This window comes from Lagopus muta, chromosome 5, assembly GCF_023343835.1.
Source record: "Lagopus muta isolate bLagMut1 chromosome 5, bLagMut1 primary, whole genome shotgun sequence".
Taxonomy (NCBI): Eukaryota; Metazoa; Chordata; class Aves; order Galliformes; family Phasianidae; genus Lagopus; species Lagopus muta.
This window is the reverse complement of record NC_064437.1, coordinates 32314050-32337889: the sequence shown is the minus strand read 5'-3', so window position 1 is coordinate 32337889 and position 23840 is coordinate 32314050. Positions and strand designations below refer to the sequence as shown.

The following is a 23840-nucleotide window of genomic DNA, read 5'->3' as shown; positions in this document are numbered from 1 at the left end:
AACATAACCCTGTCAGAAAAGATTCATTAATTTCAGATGGCAGTGCCTGGTTATGCATGACCCACTTGCCAGATCTCACCTTGGCAGTAAGAAAATAGCCATGTAGAAGCAGGTTGGGAGTTGCTTTAAATCTCTGACAGTCTCATTGTTACTCATCTCTGCCAAGTGGAAAATACATTCTTCCTGAGTCTTCTGAATGAGTTTCTTATTAATTATTGAGCAAAATTTTTATATTTACACTTTTTTTTTTTTTACTTCAAATTGCACTGTTCATCATAAACTGTATTTTTTTTTCTGTTATTCATATTATTTCAACTATAATTCCTCTGTAAACAAAGCAGAGCTCTGTATCGAATTAACATTTGTTAGACCAAAGAAAATGTAAGAAACAGAACAGTTTAAAGAGGAAAGAAAAAGTAAATTGTTGCTGGAATAAAAATTGTGGGTTTCCAGAAGGAGGCTCCTAAGGTGTTGGACTTAAGAAATGAGGATTTAAAAAAACAAGGAATTACCTGTAACGGGCAAAGTACCAGAATGAAAATAAAATCTCTGCAAACTGTAAGTATAGTTAATAATGGATTAGGGACTGCTCTGTCTCTTCAGAAATATTTAACTCTTCAACATTTTGTTATACTACAGACTTACTACATACTACAGTGCGCTCTGGCAGCTCGAAAGGCAAATGGGATCCTGGGCTCCATCAGGAGAGGGGTGGCCAGCAGGGACAGGGAGGTGATTGTCCCTCTCTACTCGGCTCTTGTGAGGCCCCACCTGGAGTACTGTGTCCAGGTGTGGAGCCCTCAGTACAAGAAAGACATTGAGATTTTGGAAAGGGTCCAGAGGAGGGCGACTAAGATGATCAGGGGGCTGGAGCACCTCCCCTATCAGGACAGGCTGAGGGAGTTGGGCTTGTTCAGCCTGGAGAAGAGAAGGCTGCGGGGTGACCTCATTGCAGCCTATCAATACCTGAAGGGAACCTACACCCAGGAGGGGAGTAAACTCTTCAAAAGGGCTGACAACAGCAGGACTAGGGGAAATGGATCCAAGTTGAAGGAGGGAAGATTTAGGTTGGATGTTAGGGGGAAGTTCTTTACTAGGAGAGTGGTTAGGCCCTGGAACGGGCTGCCCAGGGAGGTTGTGGATGCCCCGTCCTTGGACGTGTTTAAGGCCAGGTTGGATGGGGTCCTGGGCAACCTGATCTGAATGTGTATGTTTGGTGGCCCTGCTAGGCAGGGGGGTTGGAACTACATGATCCTTGGGGTCCCTTCCAACCCGGGTGATTCTGTGATTCTGTGATTCTGTGACTTCCCATGCCTGCAGAAAGCTATAGCACTACTATTGCAGTGTTGGGTTCTGCCTACCTACAGATGTTGAAAATAAAGCTGTAGGAGTGTGAGACTGACAGTACTCTGCTGTTGTCTTTTTGCGGAGTTGTGAGCAGTACTGTAATTAAAATTGGTTTGCCTTTTATAAATTGAAGAACAAATTACCTGTCTTCTGCCTTCCATGCTTGTATTTGCTTTAATTGATCATAGGTAGTCACTGGAAAAAAAGAGTAAATCCATCCAAACATAGTGGATTTGCATGCTGGAAGGAAAAAATAGTGCTTTTGTATGTAGGAAGTTTGAAAATAACAGTAGATCAAGTGAAACTACCAGTGACTCATACTCAGGAGGGGAGGTATGGCTGTTGGAAGGTGACAAGTAGTAATAGAAAGGAGTGATCTTGCTTGACATTTTAAATACACAAAGATAAAATTAAAATTCCTGTTACCATTATAAAGATGGGTGTGTGAGGAAAAGAAAGTGTCATACCCAGAAATCCATAGCAAGAACTCTATATCCACAGCTACTGTTATTATATTCTGGCTTAACTCTCTTGCTGATGTTGTAGGTGCAAATTATGTCGTACAGAGTCAGCAGTTTCCAATTTTCTTTCTTCCTTTCTGGATTTTCCCAAACTCTTAATACTGTGAGGAAAGATTCCGTGTGTGTATTGTATATCTTCTGAGTTTTATTTTGACTGTAGAGGTTACTGTAACTGAAACTATTATCGCTCTTACAGCCTATGTAATTTGTCATTGGCATTTCTTTATTTCCCGTTGCAAAATCTCATAACACAGTGATCTATGTGATGTGCAACTGGATTGCAATGAATAAAAGCAAGCCAACACTGGTTAGTAATTGTTCATAATTTTACTTCACTGTCTGTGAGACCCTTTGACAGATGAGCTTTCTGTTATTTTTTAGGCTGAACAAGACAACGGCCATCCTCTTCCTGCCTTTGCCAATTTGCATATTGAAGTCCTTGATGAGAACAATCAGAAACCTTACTTTACAAAATCTACATACGAGGGCTTTATCCTTGAATCCTCCCCAGTGGGAACAACCATCTCAGATAGCCGGAATCTGACCTCTCCATTGCAAATCACAGTGTTGGACAATGATGTTGAGGAGGTATGTCGCTCTATAAGAAACTTCTAGTCTTAAATAGAAACTTAAATATTCTCATGCTAGTGTTTCCTGGATTTTTTTTCATGTTTTTATTGAAAGCCTAACAGTTTTTTAAAAAAAACACTTCTATTTACTATTACGTGGATTTCTTTTCATTGCGTTCAAATGGGTTTTAAAGTGATCATGAACTGGGAAGCTAACTTTCTTTTTTTTTGCCTAGCTACGCTTAACTGCCTTCTGTTAAAAATGGGTGCATAGTGCAAATTGGAGAAGAAATGCATTTCATGAGAAGGGTAGATCTTCCACAGTGTATGAGGAAATGAGAAAGAGAAACTCAAAATGGAAGGAATTATTAATTCCATGCACAATTCATAAGATGAGGAACAAGAAAAAAGGAGGCTAAGTGCTCATTTTGTTCTTTCCTCAGCTCAGGTTTTGATACTATCATCTTTCATGGTTAAAATTGAACACATCCAAAAGAGTTGTAAACCAGATAGTAATCATGCAAAGTCTGTTTGACTGTCTTTTCTTCTGGTCCAAACGTTGATGCTATCATATCTTTTATTTGTTGGTGTTTCCTTTTGCCCTATTTACCATTGTCTCTCCAGCAGTCATCCTTACTTTTTTGTTTTGTTTCTGTTCTGTTGTTATCTGTGGATACTAAGGGAAGCTGAGCTGTAGGCTTACGGTTTCTAGAGATTTTTATAGTTTAGCAGTAGGCAGAACGAGAGAACAGGTGATGTTCCCCTTGTCATGGTTTTGTGATTTTTGGCTTTCGGTATTCCACATCATAACATCACGTGGGGCACTGGGAGTTTAACTGTTAATGCTCAAGTCCTGGGTACCTGCCCTGAAGAGAAGAACTACATTCCCCAGGGGACCTTGCGGTCAGGGAGAGGAGGTTTAACTCCTGGCAAGGTCACCTGATTGCTTTTTCTCGCCTGCCCTTCGTCGTGGGCGCTGCTCCCGTCTCCCTGCTGCTCAACTGGACTGCACATCTCACCTCAGTGTTGTGGTGAGGCCTATCCACCTTTTGAACATTCTCTCTCTCTCTCATTATATTTGATTTATTAGCTTCAATTCTGATTATATTGTATTATAGTGTGTTGTCTTGCATTCCAATAATATACTTAGTAAATTAGTTTGTTTCTCCTCAGATCGGTGCCACTGTTTTAATTATTTTGGGGTCCCCTGTTTCCTTTTTTCCGGAGGCGCGGATCTGCGGATCCCTCCGCCCCGCTCGTCATGGAACCGGGCCGAGCCAGCCCGTAAACCGCTGACACCCCTCTATCCCTTCAGTGCCAAGGAGGGATACTGAGAAGACCAGGGGGACCCATCTGATAAATACATAGTGAAACGGCTAATGCCACTGGACAAATTTTGGCTTTTTCAACCATTGGGCAGTTGATTCAGCGCATGGCCCAATGGCAGCTGATGGGATCCACCTTGGTCATAGGGGAAAATGAATTCTGATCCAGGATTTGTCTGGAGTCACTGATAGGGCTTAAACTAGGTTTGAAGGGAGAAGGGAGTGGTGGTGAGCCTGCACATGACAAGACGACAGGCGACAGAGCTAAGTTAGAGGGATAAGGTGCTAATGGAGGCCCTCAACCAGCTGCATGTTATAATGAAGACAAAAGAGAGGCTAAAGCTAAATACTTCAAAGGAACTAAGGAGTTACTTTCCAAGAAGGTGACATGACCAACTACCCAGCTGCAGTGTTTCTACACCAATGCCTGCAACTTGGTAAATAAACTGTTTGCTGATTACACCAAGCTGTGTGTTCAGCTGTGTGTTCAGAGAGACCTAGACAGGCACAAGCAATGGGCCCAGGAGAGCCTCATGTGGTTCAACAAATCCAAGTGCAAGGTCTTGCACCTGGGTCATGGTAACCCCCACTATTAGTACAAGTTAGGGAATGTGAGGATGGAGCACAGCCTTGCCAAAAAGGACCTGGGGGTACCAGTGGATGCAAAGCTGGACATGAGTCAGCAATGTGCCTTTGCAGCCCAGAAAGCCAACCATATCCTGGGCTGCATCCAAAGCAGCATGGCCAGCAGGTCAAAGGAGGTGATCCTGCCCCTTTACTCTGTGCTGGTGAGGCCTCACCTGGAGTGCTGAGTCCAGATGTGGAGTCCTCAGTGCAGGAGAGATGTGAACTTGTTGGAGTACAACCAGAGGAGGGCAACAAAAATGATCCAACGAATGGAATACCTCTCCTATAAGGATAGTCGGAGAGAGCTGGGGCTGTGCAGCCTGGAGAAGGTTGAGAGGTGACCTGAGAGCAGCCTTTCAATACTTAAAGGGGAGCTACAGGAAAGGGAGGACAGACTTTTTAGCATGGTCTGTGGTGGCAGAACAAGGGGAAGTGTTCTTGGGGAGGGAGATTTAGGCTGGATATAAGGAAAAAGTCTATTACGATAATCTTGGTGAAGCACTGGCACAGATTGCCCAGAGATGTGGTGAATGCCCCATCCTTGGAGGCATTCAAGGTCAGGCTGAACCAGGCTTTCTGCAACCTAATCTAGCTGCAGATGTCCCTGTTCATTGCCAGAGAGTTGGACAGCATGACCTTTTAGGGTTCCTTCCAACTCAAAGGATGCTGTGATTCTTAGGGGCAGTATGAAAGTTAAGGAACAAGTGCGTTGGCAGCCAACAGCAGGCATTGCTAATGACTGCTATTTCTATATGTGAAATACTCTTCTTCAGCATTGCTTTTGTTAAAATCAGGGGGCTCTGTTGTTGGACCAAAGTAACAAGAGCTTGTAGATTGCTTCAATTAGGAATAAGTAAGGTGCAAGTAAGAGGTGCATGTTTATATTCATAGGACACAATGTGGTTTGTACTTGTATAATGTGTGAAGCTCAGTTTTCCTGAATGCAACAACAAAAAATTCATAAGAATTAGTGCCCATGGCTAAGTCCTTTTGGAGCTACTAATAAGGTAACTTAGGGCTGTGATGTATATGTGCATTAAAAATTATTGTGATGTTTTTAGCTATCTTTTGCCTAAAATACCAATGTTTTGTCTTATCTATAGCTCCATGAAAATACTGGTAAAACCCTTTGGTTCAGATTTGCCTTGGTGTAGAGACAGTTCTGGTTATTTCCACAAAGGGCTGTTGATTGCAGAAATCTGGAATTCTAGGGCATCATTATAACATGCTTTTGTTAACATACACTGACTTCACAAAAATGTAGAAGATTAATCACTTGAAGAGTGAAAGACTGAAACCGAGTAGGTCTGTCTGTGGGACTGACAGGTTGGTATGTTGGATGGACATATTCTAAACTGTTCTGAGGGAACTGGCGGAGGTGATAGCCGAGCCGCTTTCCATCATCTGTCAGCGCTCCTTGTTGACTGGTGAGGTCCCAGAAGACTGGAGGCTTGCCAATGTGACTCCCATTTACAAGAAAGGTCGTAAGGAGGATCCGGGGAACTACAGGCCTGTCAGCCTGACCTCGGTGCCAGGGAAGGTTATGGAGCAGATTGTCTTGAGGGAGATCATGCGGCATGTGCGGGATGAGCGGGGAATCAGGCCTAGCCAGCATGGGTTCATGAAGAGCAGGTCCTGTTTGACCAACCTGATCTCCTTCTATGATCTAGTGACCCATCTGGTGGATGAGGGAAAGGCTGTTGATGTGGTCTACCTAGACTTCAGCAAAGCCTTTGACACTGTCTCCCACAGCATTCTCCTGCAGAAGCTGGCAGCCCGAGGCTTGGATGGGTACACTCTTGGCTGGGTAAGGAGCTGGCTGAAGGGCCGGGCTCAGAGAGTGGTGGTGAATGGAGTCAAATCCAGCTGGCAACCAGTCGTGAGTGGTGTTCCCCAGGGGTCGGTGCTGGGGCCTGTCCTCTTCAATATCTTGATTGATGACCTGGATGAGGGCATCGAGTGCACCCTCAGTAAATTCGCAGATGACACCAAATTGGCTGGAAGAGTGGAGTGGAAGCCTGGAGAAGAGGAGGCTTAGGGAAGACCTCATGGCTCTCTATAACTTCCTGAAGGGAGGTTGTAGTGAGCTGGGGGTCGGCCTCTTCTCTCGTGTCATTAGTGATAGGACCAGAGGGAATGGTTTCAAGCTACGGCAGGGGAGATTCAGGCTGGACATGAGGAAGTATTACTTTTCAGAAAGGGTGGTCAGGCACTGGAATGGACTGCCCAGGGAGGTGGTGGAGTCACCGACCCTGGGGGTGTTCAAGGAAAGGCTGGATGTTGTGTTGAGGGACATGGTTTAGTGGGAGCTATTGGGAATAGGTGAACGGTTGGACTGGATGATCTTTTAGGTCTTTTCCAACCTTGGTGATTCTATGATTCTGTGATTCTATGATTCTAAACCCAGAATAGGGATTTTTGCAAGCTGGAGAGCTGGTTGAGAACCACTTCTACTTGGGTTGCCTTGCTGCTGGGTTGAGAGGTGGACAGGTGAAAATAGTACATAAATCTGGCTATTACTACGTGGTGTGCTGCTGGTGTTTCCATATCTGCAAGTCCACTGCTGGTCAAGCACCTGAGAGCTATGTGTCCTTATGGCTTTTACATCTGTGGTTGCCTAGGAAAATCCTACTGTGTGTACAGGGTCTGAAGGAGTAAATGAAGTCCTGTGGCATGGCTGGTGAGGAGGGACTGCATCAGTTGTGCTTGAAATATTTCAGACTCTCTCCTGTTTCCTAGAAGATACTCTTGCACTTTCCAAGGGAATGGACAAAGGACTTTCATCTTCATTAACCTCCTGAGCTTTTTCAGATTAGTAGTTATCGGTGCTCTTTTCAACTTGCACTTTCCCTGGTGGTTGTAAATTTCCAACCACAAGATGTCAAAGGCAGGTTTGATCATGTAAGGTTCTTTGCTGTTGTTGCTATATGCTACATTATACATGAGACTGAAAACTCAGCATTTGATAGCTCAAAATCATCTATATTGCAAGTGGGTTTGACCACAGGGCTCTGCATCTCCTGCTTGTTCCGTGCTCACCACACTCTGGTGAAGAACCTTTTCCTAATACCCATAAGTTAAGGATAAACATTCATTTACATGATTCAAAGTGCAGTACAGCCAAAAGTATCCCAGCTTGTGATATCTGTATATTATTGAAAAAGGTTAATGTTTCAGTTTTGTGTGATGAATAACTACCAGGGCTTTCTGGGCTATGAAATGATGTGGCACCAAATGCTAATGCAGCCTCCTGCTGTGTGATGGACAACTGGGACAATTTGCAAAAGGTATTGCATAATAGATGCTTGCTTCTGCTCTTCTGTGTTGATTCATTGCAAGTCCATTAATCTATTAAAATATTTCAAATGAAACTTGAAATTCAAATGAAATTTAAAAGGGAGCAAGGTCTCTTGCTGAAGCATTCAAGCATCTGTGCTTCTCCATAGCAGTGAAATTGTCTGGAAAGGTTTCAGAATTGCAGTCTGAATCACAGTTAACCAGTACTGCTTTGTGGTGAATTTCCCTCAAATTTCCTGTATTTGTTTGAAAAGAAAAAAAAAAAGAAGAAAAAAAAAAGGAATAAATCAGATTAAAAGAAAGCCTGATTTGATGCAAGTTCTGAAACGTGGTCTTAATATTGAAAGATGAATAATAAACAATAAACTTCTCTAAACTAAGGCAAATCGCCATCATTCCTTAAAGAACAGAAGATAAGAAAGAAAAATAAATTGTCTGCAAAGCATTGATCCCAGTGGGCTGGGGTGGTTGGGTAGTCTGATCCGTGCTTCTCAACAGAATCGTAGGAGTAGTCTTCCATCACTAAGTAGCGGGCATGCAATTCCCCAAACCCTACTGCTATCTGCTTCTATCGTGGGCTTCTCTTCTTCTGCCCTGCTACAGTTTCAGGCATTGGGATTGCGCTGCTCTGGTGCCTAGACTCCATTTGGGAGCAGGACTGGGCAGGGAGTATCCTTGTGCCAGGCTGCGTGCTGCTCACCCTGCAGCAGGGACGTCTATTTTTGCTTTGCATTGTTCCCATACTCAAGTCAGGATTGACCAGCACTATGCAAAAATGGTAATTTTGATTCCAGCCCCGGTCCCCTCCAGAAGTTAAGACAAAATAATGAAAATCTCTGGCCCTGCTGAGATTTGATGCCATGTGCCAGTGCAGGAAGGATGCAAAAGCCTGCCCAGTGACCCTCGTGGTCTGCCCTTCTCCCTGCTGCTAGGATGGCTCTGTACCCACTGGGTCACTTCCCATAAGGAAGGATAGCTTTCAGAGGCAGGGCTCAGTTCCCAAACATGGTAAGAGGAGTGAAGAGTTGCTCTGTCTCAGCAGCCCATACTGTAAATTGATGCTCTTAGAAAATAGGGATTTCTGAAGAGAAGTTGACATAAGTCATCTACGTGCTGGTGCAAGTTATTTTCCAGTAGTGGCACGGACCAAAGATAGTGTATTTGGTCTTCTAATTGACAAATCAGCAAAGATTGTATTTCTTACTAAAGTAACTCCCTGCCCTCAGATTATATGTATGAAGAAAGTGGTCATCTTAACTGTATATCTTAGGCAAATACAACTCAGCTTCTAAATGTAAATCTCCTAGGAATTATAATGTGGTCCTACTATAAACCTTCCAAAAATTAATTCATAGATGTGACGTTTCAAATGGGCCTTTAACTAGAACAGCACTGTCAAGTGCTGATATAATTAAAGTAGTCTGTTTAAATGGCATAAATTAAATTAAGCTACATGAGTACCTTAAGACCAAAGTAAACTGAAGGTGAGATAGGAATTATAAACTGAATGGTCTGACTGATGTTTACAAAAGGCTTCTCAAGACACTTGCTTCCTCACTCTTTTGCATCCTCAGGAGAATACTAATTTCTGATACTTCCTTTTAAAAGGTTGAGGAAAAACACTGTACAGAAACTGCCTTGTGTGCTGAATCTTGTAGAATCTCACAGAAGCGCACAAAAAAATAAAACCACATTAAAAGACAGGATTTAATTTCAAAGTCAAAATAAACTAATCAGCATTCACATTTATTACTGCTGCTTGACTGCCAGGCTGTTCACTGATACCACACACAGTGTCGTGATGAATAAACTCGAGGAGCAAGGTAATTTGTGCATTGCTCATTAGAACTCAAAACAGTGGCATGTTTATAAAGTGTACCAGCTTATGTTCAGAGGCATTAACGTGTGCCAGCATGCATTCATAAAGCAACTGTGTAGTAACCCAGATGCTTCTGCAGATCCCGAGACAGGGGAGTTCCTCCATTCCTCATCAGATCATGTTCTTGCCTTATCCTTCATATCCGTGAAGTTGAAGTCAGACTGGGTTGGTAGTTGCTCAGCATTCATGCTTTTAGAGAACATGTAAAGGAAAACGTAAAGGAAAGATTATTTTACATGAAGGTGCCTCCATCCCAAACCAAAAGGGCAAAACAAAGAATAAGTGAGTGCACTTAGTAAATATGGATTTCTGATGAGTGAATGGACAAATTTGAAATATAACTTAAAAGGTTATGGATTTTCATGAACATATGCAGATAAGGAGGAACAGTGGATTCCTACCATAAGCCAGAAATACTGAGACATCTTAAATACCAAAGCATTTTGATCTGATTTTTGCCTGATTGCTTGTATCTTACTTACACTGTTGTTATTTGAACTTGTTTTGCAGCCAGTATTTTCCCTGGAGGTGCATTTTCAAACTACTGCTGTCCCTGTATGGCACTTCTGTGACATTCTAACAGTCACATTACAAAATATTAATTCAGAAAATAGTCTTCATGAATGTAACAGTCCCTGAATATCACCATTAACACTACCAAAAGAGAAAGGAATATTGCTTTTCTTTCTTTAGGATTTATAAAGACAGGTTTTCTTTCCTTTTTGAATCCTGAAAGAATTTGGAAATAAAGCATTGCTCAGCATCAACTTTGGTTCTCTTGTTAGTCTTCTGGCATAATATCCTCCTAAGTGGAGATGGCATAAATGGCAATAAAACCTTTCTTTGCTGTTGCTGGTTTTAAGTTGTACAATTAAGTATCATTTAATGACCTTACTTTGAAGAAATAAAAGTAATTAAATAGGAAAAACAAAAAAATTCATAATGTACCCTGACAAAATTTTTTCAGGTTGGCTTTTATCTCTGCTGCATACTCAGGATTTTTACTTATTGTTCTACTCCATGGGTTCTGTTTGCCTGAACAGTTGTACAGCTGAAGTCGTCAGCCTCAAGTTGCGCCAGGGGAAATTCAGGTTGAATGTTAGGAAAAATTTCTTCTACGAAAGTACGAAACCGGATGAGGTTCAACAAAAGCAAGTGTAGAGTCTTACACCTAGGGAGGAATAATGGCATGCACCAATACAGGCTGGGGTATGAGCTGCTGGAGAGGAGCTCTGCAGACAGGGACCTGGGCGTCTTGGTGGACAACAGGTTGGCCATGAGGCAGCAGTGTGCCCTTGTGGACGAAAAGGCCAATGGCATTCTGGGATGCATTAAAAAGAGCGTGGCCAGCAGGTCGAGGGAGGTGATCCTCCTCTCTGTGATCCTACTCTGCCCTGGTGAGGCCTCATCTGGAGTACTGCGTCCAGTTCTGGGCTCCCCAGTACAAAAAAGACAGGGATCTCTTGGAAAGAGTCCAGCAGAGGGCCACAAAGATGGTGAAAGGCCTGGAGCATCTCTCCTATGAGGAAAGGCTGAGTGAACTGGGTCTGTTCAGCCTTGAGAGAAGAAGACTGAGAGGGGACCCGATCCAGGTCTGTAAGTATCTGAGGTGTGGGGGCCATAGTGGTGAGGCCAGTCCCTTTTCAGTGGTGAGGGGAGACAGGAAAAGGGGAAACAGCCGGAAACTGCAGCATAGGAAGTTCCGCACAAATGCGCGCAAGAACTTCTTTACAGTGAGGTGACGGAGCACTGGAACAGGCTGCCCAGAGGGGTTGTGGAGTCTCCTCTGGAGATGTTCAAGACCTGCCTGGACGCCTACCTGTGCGACCTGGTGTAGGGAACCTGCTTTGACAGGGGGGTTGGACTTGATGATCTTTGGAGGTCCCTTCCAACCCCTACAATTCTGTGATGGTGCCGGAATGGGCTGCCCAGGGAGGTGGTGGAGTTCCTGTCCCTGGAGGTGTTCAAGAAACGTTTAGATGTGGTGCTGAGAGACATAGGTTAGTGGGGAACACTGATGATAGATGACCGGTTGGGCTGGATGAGCTTGGAGGTCTTTTCCCACTTCAGTGATTCTATGATCATGAAAACTTATGAGATCATAGAATCATAGAATCACCAAGGTTGGAAAAGACCTAAAAGATCATCCAGTCCAACCGTTCACCTATTACCAATAGCTCCCACTAAACCATGTCCCTCAACACAACATCCAGCCTTTCCTTGAACACCCCCAAGGTCAGTGACTCCACCACCTCCCTGGGCAGTCCATTCCAGTGCCTGACCACCCTTTCTGAAAAGTAATACTTCCTCATGTCCAGCCTGAATCTCCCCTGCTGTAGCTTGAAGCCATTCCCTCTGGTCCTATCACTAATGACACAAGAGAAGAGGCCGACCCCCCCAGCTCACTACAACCTCCCTTCAGGAAGTTATAGAGAGCAATGAGGTCCCCCCTGAGCCTCCTCTTCTCTAGGCTGAACATTCCCAGCTCCTTCAGCCTCTCCTCCTATGGCCTGTGTTCCAGACCCCTCACCAGCTTTGTTGCCCTCCTTTGAACACATTCCAAGGCCTCAATGTCTTTCTTGCAGTGAGGGGCCCAAAACCGGACACAGTACTCGAGGTGAGGCCTCACTAGTGCTGAATATAGGGGAACAATCACCTTTCTGCTCCTGCTTGCAACACTGTTTCTGATGCAAGCCAGGATGCCGTTGGCCTTCTTGGCCACCTGGGCACACTGTCGGCTCATGTTCAGATTGCGCTTTAGTCTCATAATATCTTAATAGTAAAGTTGAAGGTGTAGGAGAAGCACTCGAGACACTGTGTCTACCTTATCTGCTCAATCCAAGCTACTGTGAACCTGGAGAACCAGGCTCATCAGGCCCTGCAGAACTCCTTGCCTATTTTCCTCCAAGATTGGCATTTTTGTGTTTCTTCATAGCACTGAAGGGATTAGGCAGTGGTTAGTCTTAGCACAGCCAGTATTTAGCAACCAAAGCAAACTCCTTTTTTCCTTTCTGATGCACAAATCCCTCCTGGATTTTGGACTGTCTTTCCATAAATCTGAAAAGTGAACATAATGAAATGAAGCAGGAAAAATGCCCAAATCATGAAATACTCAGTGGAGCTGGGGCTTGTTCTGGCTCCCTGGAGAAATTAACAGCTAAATATATTCTTTCAGCTGAGTCCTTTGGAATGTTGAAACATGTTGTCTGTTCATTCATTCTGGACAATATCATGCAATTTTGCTTTGATCTTAGTAAAGTGTAGAAAACTGCTTCTTCTAGAAGGAGCCGTAAGCTCCAATGAGTGGAAAAGAACATGAGAAAGGTAACATAAACATCAGCACAAGTTTTCAAACTTTAGTTTGTTTCTGTGAAAAATTCAAGCAGAATGAACTTAAACCCAGGCTTTGTTTGTCAGTAGTGCATGGGAGCACTTTTTGCATCTCGTATTTTTGTCTATTACCATTTTTTTTCCCCAAAATGTACTGCTTTTATACAGTGTTCATCACTGGTAGGTTTATGTTTCTTTACTTGCATTCATTTTGCATAGGTGTTTTTGTTTTGTAGCTTGTATCAGGTGCCATTCCCATAGGTAATGGTATTATGTTTGCAAAATTATTTTTGGTTGGAATTGTGTAATTTAGGTGTTTACGTATATGTTTTCCCCTGTCCTTCATTATTCTCTGCCCCGTCAGTGTTTCTGTGAGACTGAGAATATCACTCCTGTCCTGAAGTTTGCAAAGAGCCCTTTAAACACACCAGATCAAGTTCATCTGGGATGTAGACCTGTGCAATTCAGAAGAGTTATGCCATGCTTATGTTATAATTGTCTTATACTCTTTACATAATTATATATATTTTATATACATCTTCACTGTTACAGAAAGTATTTTTTTTTCTTTTTCCTTTAAGAAGTGTCTACTGTATAATCAATGAACATTAAGGTGTTATAATTATGAAATAAGCAAGAGAGTTTGACAAAGCAGACTATGATAACAAAAAGAGGATAAATAGAAGGCTCACCACTATCCTGGGCTCACTCACAAAACTCCAGCAGAGCCAATCTCCAGAAGAGTTCCTTCCCCTCTGGTAGCCAGCTTTTAAATAGGTCTAGGAGAGATTGCGCCTGGCTCCACCCCTTCCGGCAGCACAGGTGAATTGCCTTCACCTGTGCTCCTCTGGCTGACTTGTTGCTCACCTCAGGTGATCAATCAGAGATTCAGGCCGTGACTCAGCAGTTCCCATACAGTCTACTAAGAGGTCTAAAGCACATAAACCATCTTCGGTTTGCACTGTGTGCTTGAAATAGTCCTTGCAGGTCACGTGTTTACTCAGTCACGTGGATTCTGATAGTTTTCTGCTTAAAATCATGTGTTAAACAATTTATTAGATACAAACTAGTTCACATCAATCAGGAGTTTGGTTAGGTATCAGTGGTCAATCCAAGGCCACCTGAAATAATAGTTTAAGAAACTAAACCATGAGAAATTTTGTAGGCAGCATGAATGAGTTGTTTCCCATAATTGTGTTCATTCATAGTATCTGCCAGGTGATGTGTGCACAGTCATGCAGACTTTCTTTCAGCATGAAGCGTGTTAAAAATGTAAAGGCAAACCACTGCAAATATTAAGAAAATAAATTGCTTTGTATGCCCAACATGCATAGAAATAGTAAAAACAGGTACTTATTGCATTAAATTTGATTCAAATTTGATTTGGGATAAAATATTTTAAGACAAAAATAGCTAAGGAATAGGATAGATGACTTTTGGAGTGTATAGAATTATCTATTATCCATTGTTTTTTCTCAATAACAAATTAGGGGAAAAAATACTGTGTATTAGTGTTCAAAATGATATGACAAGCAAGAACCAGAACAACCAGCCAGAGCATTTGGAAATTAAACTTTTGACTGACTTTATCCTGTCTACAAAGTGAACAATTATTGGCAGTTACCTTCCATAATTTTGCATGGAAAAAAAAGAGATTACTATTTGCATTGCTAGGTGTAAAATGCATTTTAATTTTACTGAAAGTTGGCTTAGTTACAGCAAAGCTTTGGGCAGTAGAAAACCATTGATTTGGAACACTTTGATATTTCTTTCAAGTAGCATTCAGTAACTGAGATGGTTTTACGTTTGAATACTAAAATCTTAGCCTTCCAAAAATAGGTGCTTCAGAGTATTTTGGATTGCTAAAAATAAATTTCTTTCTCCTTCCACTGTCCCAGTCTGTCCTCATAGTTGTCTGTTATGACTTTTAGTGCATGTTAGAGTGTCTTTGCCTGCTGGGTTGTAGGGACTGGTGAACTTTCCTGTAGTCTATTTTCTTTTTTCATTTGTGTAAAATAACAATAATAACAAGGCAGGTGTTAACTTTCTAGAAGCATTTCAGATTCAGAGAATCAGATGAGAATGAGAAATCATTCAGTGAAGAATATAATGCTACTTCTTTGGATAATGTGTTGAATGTAGCTAACCGTTGCATCTTACTCTATACGGGGCACATTCTGTAGCATTGCAGTGAAAAGCAGCTGGTAAAACTATTTATCAAGTTATGTTTTGTGCAACCACTGGATTTTCTGTTAAGTTTTGTTCTTCGTAATAGCCTCATCTCCACGTCATATGGGACGGTTTGATACAATTTTTACGTGACTCGTCCCATAGCCTTTTGTGTTTTCCAAATAGCATTTTCTTTCTTCCCATATAATCTCACATCACCTCATGTAACAGAAATAAACTGAAGAGTAACTGAGAGTAAAGTATTGAGTTAGGATTAAATTAACATACAAGGGCATAGATATGTTTATTGGAATACAGAAGGCAATAAGAGATAATGTTTTTTTTTTTTTTTTTCAAATTTAATTGTAATGTGAAATAACCTTTGCAGTCTAATCATGTTAATAGCACAAAACTATCTCTAAAGAGATGGAGGATGATAACTGTATAACCAAGATGTTATAATCACAATACAATTGTGTATAATCAATAGATATCAAGATGTCATAATTGCAATATAATCAAAAGAGTAAGGCAAAGCAAACAAGGATCACAAAAGAGAATAAGTAGAAGAGCTTACCCTTCGGGTGAGCTCACTAGAAAATACCAAAGAGGAGGATCTCCAGAAGAGATCCTTCCCCTCTGGTAGCCAGCTCTTAAATAGGTCTAGGAGCCAGGCTCCACCCCTTCCGGCAGCACAGGTGAATTGCCTTCACCTGTGCTCCTCTGGCTGACTCATGGCTCACCTCAGGTGATCAATCAGAGGTTCAGGCCGTGACTCAGCAGTTCCCATACAATAACATAAATACTTAGTCCTGGTCACAATTTGCACTTCTGTCATTTCAATAACAGAAAATCACAGAATGTGTGGTGAGGTGCTGGAACAGCTGCCCAGAGAGGCTGTGGATGCCCTGTCCATCTCTGGAGGTGTTCAAGGCCAGGTTGGATGGGGCCCTGGACAGCCTGGGCTGGTATTAAATGTGAAGGTTGGTGTTCCTGCATGTGGTGGGGGGTTGGAGATTCATGATCCTTGAGGTCCCTTCCAACCCTGGCCATTCTGTGATTCTGTGAATGGCTTGGGTTCGAAGGGACCTTAATGCCCATCCATTTGCAACCCCCCTATTATGGGCTGGCTACCCCCCACTGGATCAGGCTGCCCAGGGCCCTTCTTTTGGATGCCTTCAGAGATGAGGTATCCACAGCTTCTCTAGACAGCAGTGCCTGGGCCTCACCACCCTCTGAGTGAAAATTTTCTCCCAGATAGCTAACTTAAATCTCCCCCTTTAGTTTAAAAAACCATGCCCCCTTCCACTGTCACTATCTATCTATATGTAAAGTCATTCCTCTTGTTTATAAGCTCTTTTAAATACTGGAAGGTGTACACTGAAGTCTCCTTAGGGCCTTTGCTCCAAGTTGAAGCCCAGCTCCAACAGCTTTCCTTCAAAAGATAAATGAAGTGTGGTAGTTTGTAGGGCTTTTCAAAACACCAGGAAATACGGTGCTAAAAACCCCTTTGTTTGTTCTGTGCTTGCATCCAGTGACTGAGGGGTAAGGACTCAGGATAGCAAGTCCATTTTGCAGCTTCTTAGCCAGGTGGCAAGCTCAGGACAGAACTGGCTTGAGGTTCTGGACTTTAATTATTTGCTCTGTTCTCTTTGAATAATAATTTCTGGTTCTGTCTATGGCAGGAATTTTCTTCCTCTTTTGTCTTAGCTGAGATCCCATTTGCACCAAAAGGTATTTCTGCCTGCTTAGGGTATCTAACGATAGGTTTGTTGTCTGTGGTCTTGCATGCTGCAGCAGCATTACATTACCTCTCTTGGTGCTTGCCCGGTTGTGGGGGCAATGTATAACCTCTCAGTGCATAATATGTCCCCCCAGCAGGCTGCCTAGAGAAGCCTTGACTAACAAAGTACAATGCCTTTGGTTTTGTTTTGTTGTTGTTACCATAAATGTTACTTCCAAACTGAAAATTGTACCATAATTGTTTTAGTATGGTTTTGATCTGATCAACTGAGAAATTAGTGATCTTGCATCAGTATGTTTTGATTTCTGTCCAAGACGAAGAAAATCCCTGAATAGCATTTATCTAGTGGTATGTTTCAACACGTATCATTATCCTTTTTCACTGCACCAGCCCACCTGTGTTACTGCTTCATTGATCCACATAGGTTTTGTTTTGTTTCCAGTATGATTGAAAACAGATACTTGGATCTGGTTTCTCGCTACTGTTAAGTTAGTTATATTAGGCTTGAAAATCTGTTTAAAGGAAAAAATCATCTCAAACAAGAAGATAGTTATTTGCTCATAGTTGGGTTTACTTACCTTATACATTAAAGATTTTTAACACCTCTTTCATCAAGCAGATAAGATTTTTCAGATCAGCGTGTAACATTTTGTTAAGGGCTTTTTTTTCTTGTCTTTTTTAATTATTCTCTTTTTTTTCTTTTTTTTTTCTTTTTTTTTTTACAGCTTCATAGATTCATCAATCGTCGTATTCTGCTTTCTGGGTATTTAGGTTTTGATGAGACTTAGCACATGCATTGAGTAACTGGAAACTTAATGGTGTATAAGAATTAATAATAGAATGTGGTGGTTTTGTTTCTTTTTAAAGACCAAGGACCCGCAGCTCCATCTCTTCCTGAATGATTACAATACCTTTTTCACTGTGACCCAGAGTGGCATCACCCGCTACCTCACCCTGCTGCAGCCTGTTGACAGAGAAGCCCAGCACCTCTACACCTTCTCGGTAAGCTCAGTCCTTCTGAAGGCATACCAGGCATCAGTCAGAGCATGGGTTGAAAAATAATTAGTTGTAACACCACTGCAGGTTATTAAAATGACAGAGGTGAAGAAGAAGTGGCAAAGTGGTGGCACTACCCCATGGTGTTCTCTTCCAAAAAGCATGTTTTCAGCTTGATAGCAAGATTTAAGATCCCCCTGTATTGGCATCATATCAACAGTTCCAGGCCTGTATTCTGCTCTTTGCCACCCACCATGATACAGTCCAACCTTCCTCTTTTATGCTTGGCCTTGAGGCCAACATTGCCTTCTCTTAGCCCTTGGGCTAGGAACATGATGTCTCTACTTTCTACTTCTGTATTTGTAGAGGCAGTTAGCAGTCAGTCAGGAAACCCTGGCACAGTTCTAAGCCAGTTTGCAAAAGGATATATAGGCAAAACACATTTGAAAAGAGAATTCAGATTTTTGTCTGTGGCATAGGACGACCTTCTAGCTCTTCACATCCCACATTAAAATGCTGTCTTTGAAATTCAACATGGGTGGACGACAGATCCTATGTGTTACAGTGCCTGAGACACGCACTGTTGAACAGGTCGGTGTTCTGTGGCCAGGTCCTGCTCCTTCAAGGTGTCCAGCATAGCTGGGGACTTGCTGGACGTCCTGCCAGCTCAGATCCCAGCCCTGGAACACAGCCACTCCCTCTCATTTCTTCTGCTTTTCTGACACAGTACTTTTTGAAGGTACTTTTGTCCTGTTTCTTACACACTGCTGACTCAAGCTCAATCTAAGCTTCTTGTAATTTGCTGCGTGTTAGAAAACAAATGTAAAACTAAATACTGCTTTTTACTCGTTATACTGTGCTTTCTCATAGTTACAGTTGTCTTAAGAATACACTGTTAAATTATGTTTCTTGTCTGCCCTTTTTTCCTCCTGAAGATGATAGCTTCTGATGGCGTGCAGGAGAGTACCCCAGTGACGGTCAATATCGTGGTGATTGATGCAAACGATAATTCCCCAACCTTCTCCAATATATCATACAACGTCAAGATTTACACAGATATGGGGCCTGGGGAAGGCGTTATAAAGGTAATGTTTATGGTTTTTATTTGTTTTGTTAACTCTTTGCTACTGGCGGGCAGCCTTGTCGATATACACTGAACATGCACTGGAAACAGCTAGAAATTAAGTTTGTGCGTTTCTATCTGCCTCATTAATTACTTACCTGTTAAGAGTTTCCTCAAATGAAGTCATTTCAGACATAATGCTACATTTCAGCTGATTCACCCAAAGTTTTATGAAATGCTTCCATCTGTGAAAAAAAAAAAAACCTTATAAGAGGAAAAAAACATTCTCCTGTACTTCCTTAGCTCTTAGCCCTTAGCATCAGACCTGATCTCTCACAGGGATAGGCGTTTTCTCAAACTTCCTAACTTTAAGGAAATTTTAAATTGCCAGAGGGCTACTGAAATAAAGCATGTTAGGAAAGCAGGAAAACCAAACCATTTGTAGAAAATATCCAGAAGTGTCTTATCATGTCATAAAACAGTTTCTAGACAATCTTAAATTGCCTGTAGAGCAATTGAGTGGTACAAAGTGTACTGAATGCCAGCCTTCATAAGCAGAAGAGCCAGGGTAGCCATTGTAATGGATGTCTTTGGCACTATGTTTGAATCTAGAAAGGAGGTGAAACAAGGTTGCATGGAAATTTATGGAAATAATGGTGACTGGTGATGATTCTAAGTTCTGAGCCATCTTCCTGAGTGATTTCCAGCCCTAATGGATGAGAAAACAAGATTCTGTGATTGTGTGATGATGTTAGTAGTGGTTGGCATTCAAGGAAAGTAGGAGTATTCAAAAAGAATTAATCATCGGATTGAGGTAATACCATTTTTATAAATGTAATACATTTGAAGTCAGCCGTGGTTTAACTGGATTAGGAGAGAATTCGCTGTTTTGGTGCATGACATACTTGAAATTCATGGGCTTGGCTGTATTTGTTATCTTTGAATCTTTGGTAATGTTATTTTATATTTTCATCAGTCTGGGCTACAAGCGTGTAAAGAATCATTAAGAGCCCTGAGGACATTTCAGCAACATTTGGGGGGAAATAAGTTTAAAAAAAGAAGTTGCTTCAAGTTCTGAGAGAATTGGTGGCTGTATGGGTTAAAAGAGATCACATAGTGCTCTCCTAAATGAGCAAAAGGCAGGCAGAGCTCAGAGCTGTGTGTAGGATTGACATCAGGAGCTGCCTTTGCAACATCTCATAAATTCCTAGCTCAATCTATAATTGAGAATATTTAAGGTGCGGAAATAAAGGTCTGATTTTTTTTAGATTGATGGTTCTTCCTAAAGAGTAAGCACACTAGTCCAGAAAGAAACCATTAGAGTTGTCAGGGCCTTTGTTGTGCAGGGTATCAGGCAAAGTAGTGTGCTATGGATTTAAAGTATCTCATGTCTAAACCATGTTTAGCCCATGTGAAAAGGGAATGGCTGCAGTACCTGAGGCTGGCCATAAGGATGCTCTGAGCTGACCGACCTTTCTTTGAAACTTAGTATGAAGTAGAACAGCTAAAGTACTTACACTTTTAAAAGGAATATGCTCTTTGAAGGGCTTAGACACACTCTCTGCTATATCAGCCTTGGAGATGTGCAAAAAGAGCAGGAAAACTGCAAGTATAAGTTCCTCAGTAAATGATTCATTTGGGGAGGGAGCGAGAAGAGTGCTCTGTAAGGCCAATTGTGTTATCCAGGGTTGCCTGTGGGTTTCCTTAGGCCAGGAAGATGCATGTGTGCTGCCCTGTCATTGTTTGTTTCTGTTTCACAAATACCTTCTGAAATGGAAAACAGGCTTCTTATTCTGAAGTGCTGTACACTGATTTTAATGATATACTTGGTTTGTTCTCTGTACGTGGAGCAAACATCTCATAACCCTAACTCATTTTCAGTTTAAGAATCATCTGAGTTTTGCAGCTATTAGGTGATGATCAGCTATGATAGTTCCCAAAGGAAAATTACCCAGGTCAGATGTGATTAGTCTTTAAAAACCACTTTCTCTAATCTCAGAAAGTAGGTTAGAAAAAGAACAGTGACCTTGGTGAATCTCTATAATCTCATAATCATTTACAGATAAGCACTGCCCTGCACTTAACTCCACAGTCAGACTGTATTTTCAGGATGATCAAGACAGTATTTCCTGTATTAAGCATGTCATCTTTTAAACAAAAAAAAAAAGTTAATTTCTACTATAGTAGTGCAATTGCTCTCATGTTGGTTGCCTCTTCAATTTTATTATGGTGAGCTTACAAAAGAATTAAGATTTATTTGCTGAGTGGAGTACTATGAATAAGTTCAAAGAACCCCAGTCTGGTACTTGCTTGTTATCCCATTTTGTAGGAAACAATTTTGATTTTACTCCTGGGGTTGGGGAAAATTATTAAATTCTGTATTTGCTATGTAGTGCACTCTTAAAAATAATGCTGTTCCTTTGGCTCTGCTTGAAAATGACCACAAATAGCAAGGGAAAAATTTCATTATGAGTGAAATTGTTGGTGTTTTTTTACATGCTTTTTTTTCAAGGAGTTTCCCTTCTTTCCCTGTTGCCTTTAGTAGGAGAGAGCCAAAGAGAGAAAATGAAGTTACATCTTACTGAGTTGCATTGGTTTTCCTTGCAAGCATGGTGGCAGGTTGGGTGATTTGCCTTTGGCACTCTGGTTGCAAGGCTGAGGTGCAGCCTGTGGAAAGGTGGAGTTTCACAGGAGAGTGTGAAATATGTGCTGTCTGACATCTCGTGCAGTGACTACAGCCGTACCATCAGGGAATTAGCAATAGGGTTGGTTTGGGAAGTTTGCATTTCATATCTCTACTCTGAATGCTTGCAGCAGCTGTCCAAGACTTTGGTTGAGGTGAATAGGTTCTCTGTTAAGTTGAAAAGTCTGTGTGTTCTGTTTCAGGTACTTCATTGTGCTTCCTATTACACCGTAGCTGTTTGAGAAATCTGTCATTTCAAACAGTTAAATGTGTGGTAAATAACTATTATCACTTGCAAGACTGATTAATATTAAACCTATTCAAGTACTTAATTCTAGCATTTTTATATTGTTACAGTTTTTCTATCCTGTTTTCCATGATTCTGTCAGTGCTTTGTGTTCCTAGAGATTCAGATGCTTAAGCCAGCTACATGTTGATGAGTATGCAGCCACAAAGCAATAATATTTCATATAAGTCATTTCAATTCACTCTGTTAGACAATTTCCTTTCTCTATACAGTATGCAGGATATGCTATGTATGCTATGCAGGGTACAGCAAATATTAAGCAAGAAAAAAAGGATAGTGCTGAGAAGGGACAGAAGACAGCAAAGACATAATCCACCAAGATCTTCATGCAGGTTTGCTTGAGGGTTAAATGGCTTCCTTAGCCTTTGAGAACTACAGTGGATTATTATTTTTTTATATCTTCTGTTTACAGGAAAAACTCCTGAACTGCCGTTGAAAAGAATACGCTGCTTTTCCCAGGCTTAAAATTTATGAAACAAAAAAAGCCCCAGAAGTTATTTTCCTTTATATCTGTGTCTTAATTTCTACCTGGTTTCTTGTTGCAGAGGTACATTCTATAGGTACATTTGCAGAGGTATAGGTATATAGAGGTATAGGTACATCTTGCAGAGGTACTCCCATAGGGACAATTAAATAACTGTGGCCGAAAACAGATAGTACAATATGCAGTGAATTAGTGCAGTGCCTGACCACCTTGTGAGCGTTGAAATAGTTCTTATACTGTCCGTGCAAGTTAAGTTAGAGGAGGTGCCCCAGATGTTGGTTAAACAGGGTGTTTAACTTCACACAGCTCAGCATAAATGGCCATTGTGGTGAAGGTCAGAAGCGAAAGATGAAAGATGGAAAAGCTACAGGCAGTAAATCTATCAATCATCTGTCTTTTGCTCACAGTAGAATTAGTCTTGAACAGTAGCAGTAGTTCCAGTTGTACATGGGGACAAATTTTATTTAAGGCCATTAAATAAATACCTTCTCTGGGACTGTTCTGCTCTCGTGCCTCAAGTGTGGATTCTCAGTGCTGGATCACTTTGTCTCTTAAACAGTGTCCTTTCATTCCCAACACGTACTCAAATGTGACCTGAGCCATCCTCATATACAGATGCATACTGAAGTATTTATTAGAGATGTATTTGAGTTTTTGCAGCGTGGCTCATGCCTGTAGCTTCCAGCCTGTAACAAATGCACCTTGCTGTTAACCCCCAGAACAATTTAGAGAAAATCTTCATGCAAGTTGACTCTGAGTCACACTTGACGTTTTATTTACATGGTTATTTGCAACCCTTTGCCTTCAGTCTATTAGCATGTTAATTTTTATCTACACAGTAAATGTTATTAACAGGGGGAATATCTGGATTACGATTGCATTTCTCAGTCAGTGCACTTGAAGTATAAACATAGAACCATAGAATATTCTAAGCTGGAAGAGACCAAGCCCAGCACTTTTCCCTGGTGCATCGGTCCGGATTACACGTATACCCTTCCTTGATGACTTTTCACAAGATAGTTGTGTATGGAATGTGACTTGGGATCTTTGCACATGCTTCATGGAAATAGTGACTTCAAGAACTGTTTTGGGAAGGTGCTGTGGCACGATGCAGCTCCTGTGGATAGTATGAGTTAGACCAGTTCTGCTGAACATTTAATTTTGTGGAACACATACGGTTGCAAGAAAGGTCGGTAGTTGTGTCTGCGGGGAAGGCTCACTGAAGGTGTCATTAGAGAAAGTGTGGAGATCAGCTGTTGAAGTGCATTTTCCTCCAAGTGCAAGTAAGACTGGACAGAGTTTATGCAGTGGCAAGGAATATGTTTTTCTAAGCTGTGAGACAGTTGTATATCCCCTCGTCCATTCAAGAATGTTACTTCTTGCTGTAGTAGAATATATATGCACCTATTTTGCAAAATTTGCAGTACGTTACATTTTAATGTAATGGAACTGATGCTGCTGGATGTAAAAATTTTCTTAGGAAAGTAAAATAAATCCTG

General features: G+C 41.6%; 1 protein-coding gene across 9 annotated transcripts in view; it reads left to right on the top strand.

The window, feature by feature from the left end:
- Nucleotides 1-23840, top strand: part of PCDH15 (protocadherin related 15) — a 678253-nt gene that overhangs the window by 499985 nt on the left and 154428 nt on the right. For all 9 annotated transcript variants that reach the window (XR_007376985.1, XM_048944599.1, XM_048944600.1 and 6 more), the window contains 3 exons: nt 2250-2456; nt 17676-17810; nt 18740-18889. Coding sequence is in view for 8 of the 9 variants with exons in the window: in XM_048944599.1 (XP_048800556.1) it covers nt 2250-2456; nt 17676-17810; nt 18740-18889 (492 nt within the window). In the remaining variant the exon portion in view is untranslated. The remainder of the gene's footprint in view (nt 1-2249; nt 2457-17675; nt 17811-18739; nt 18890-23840) is intronic.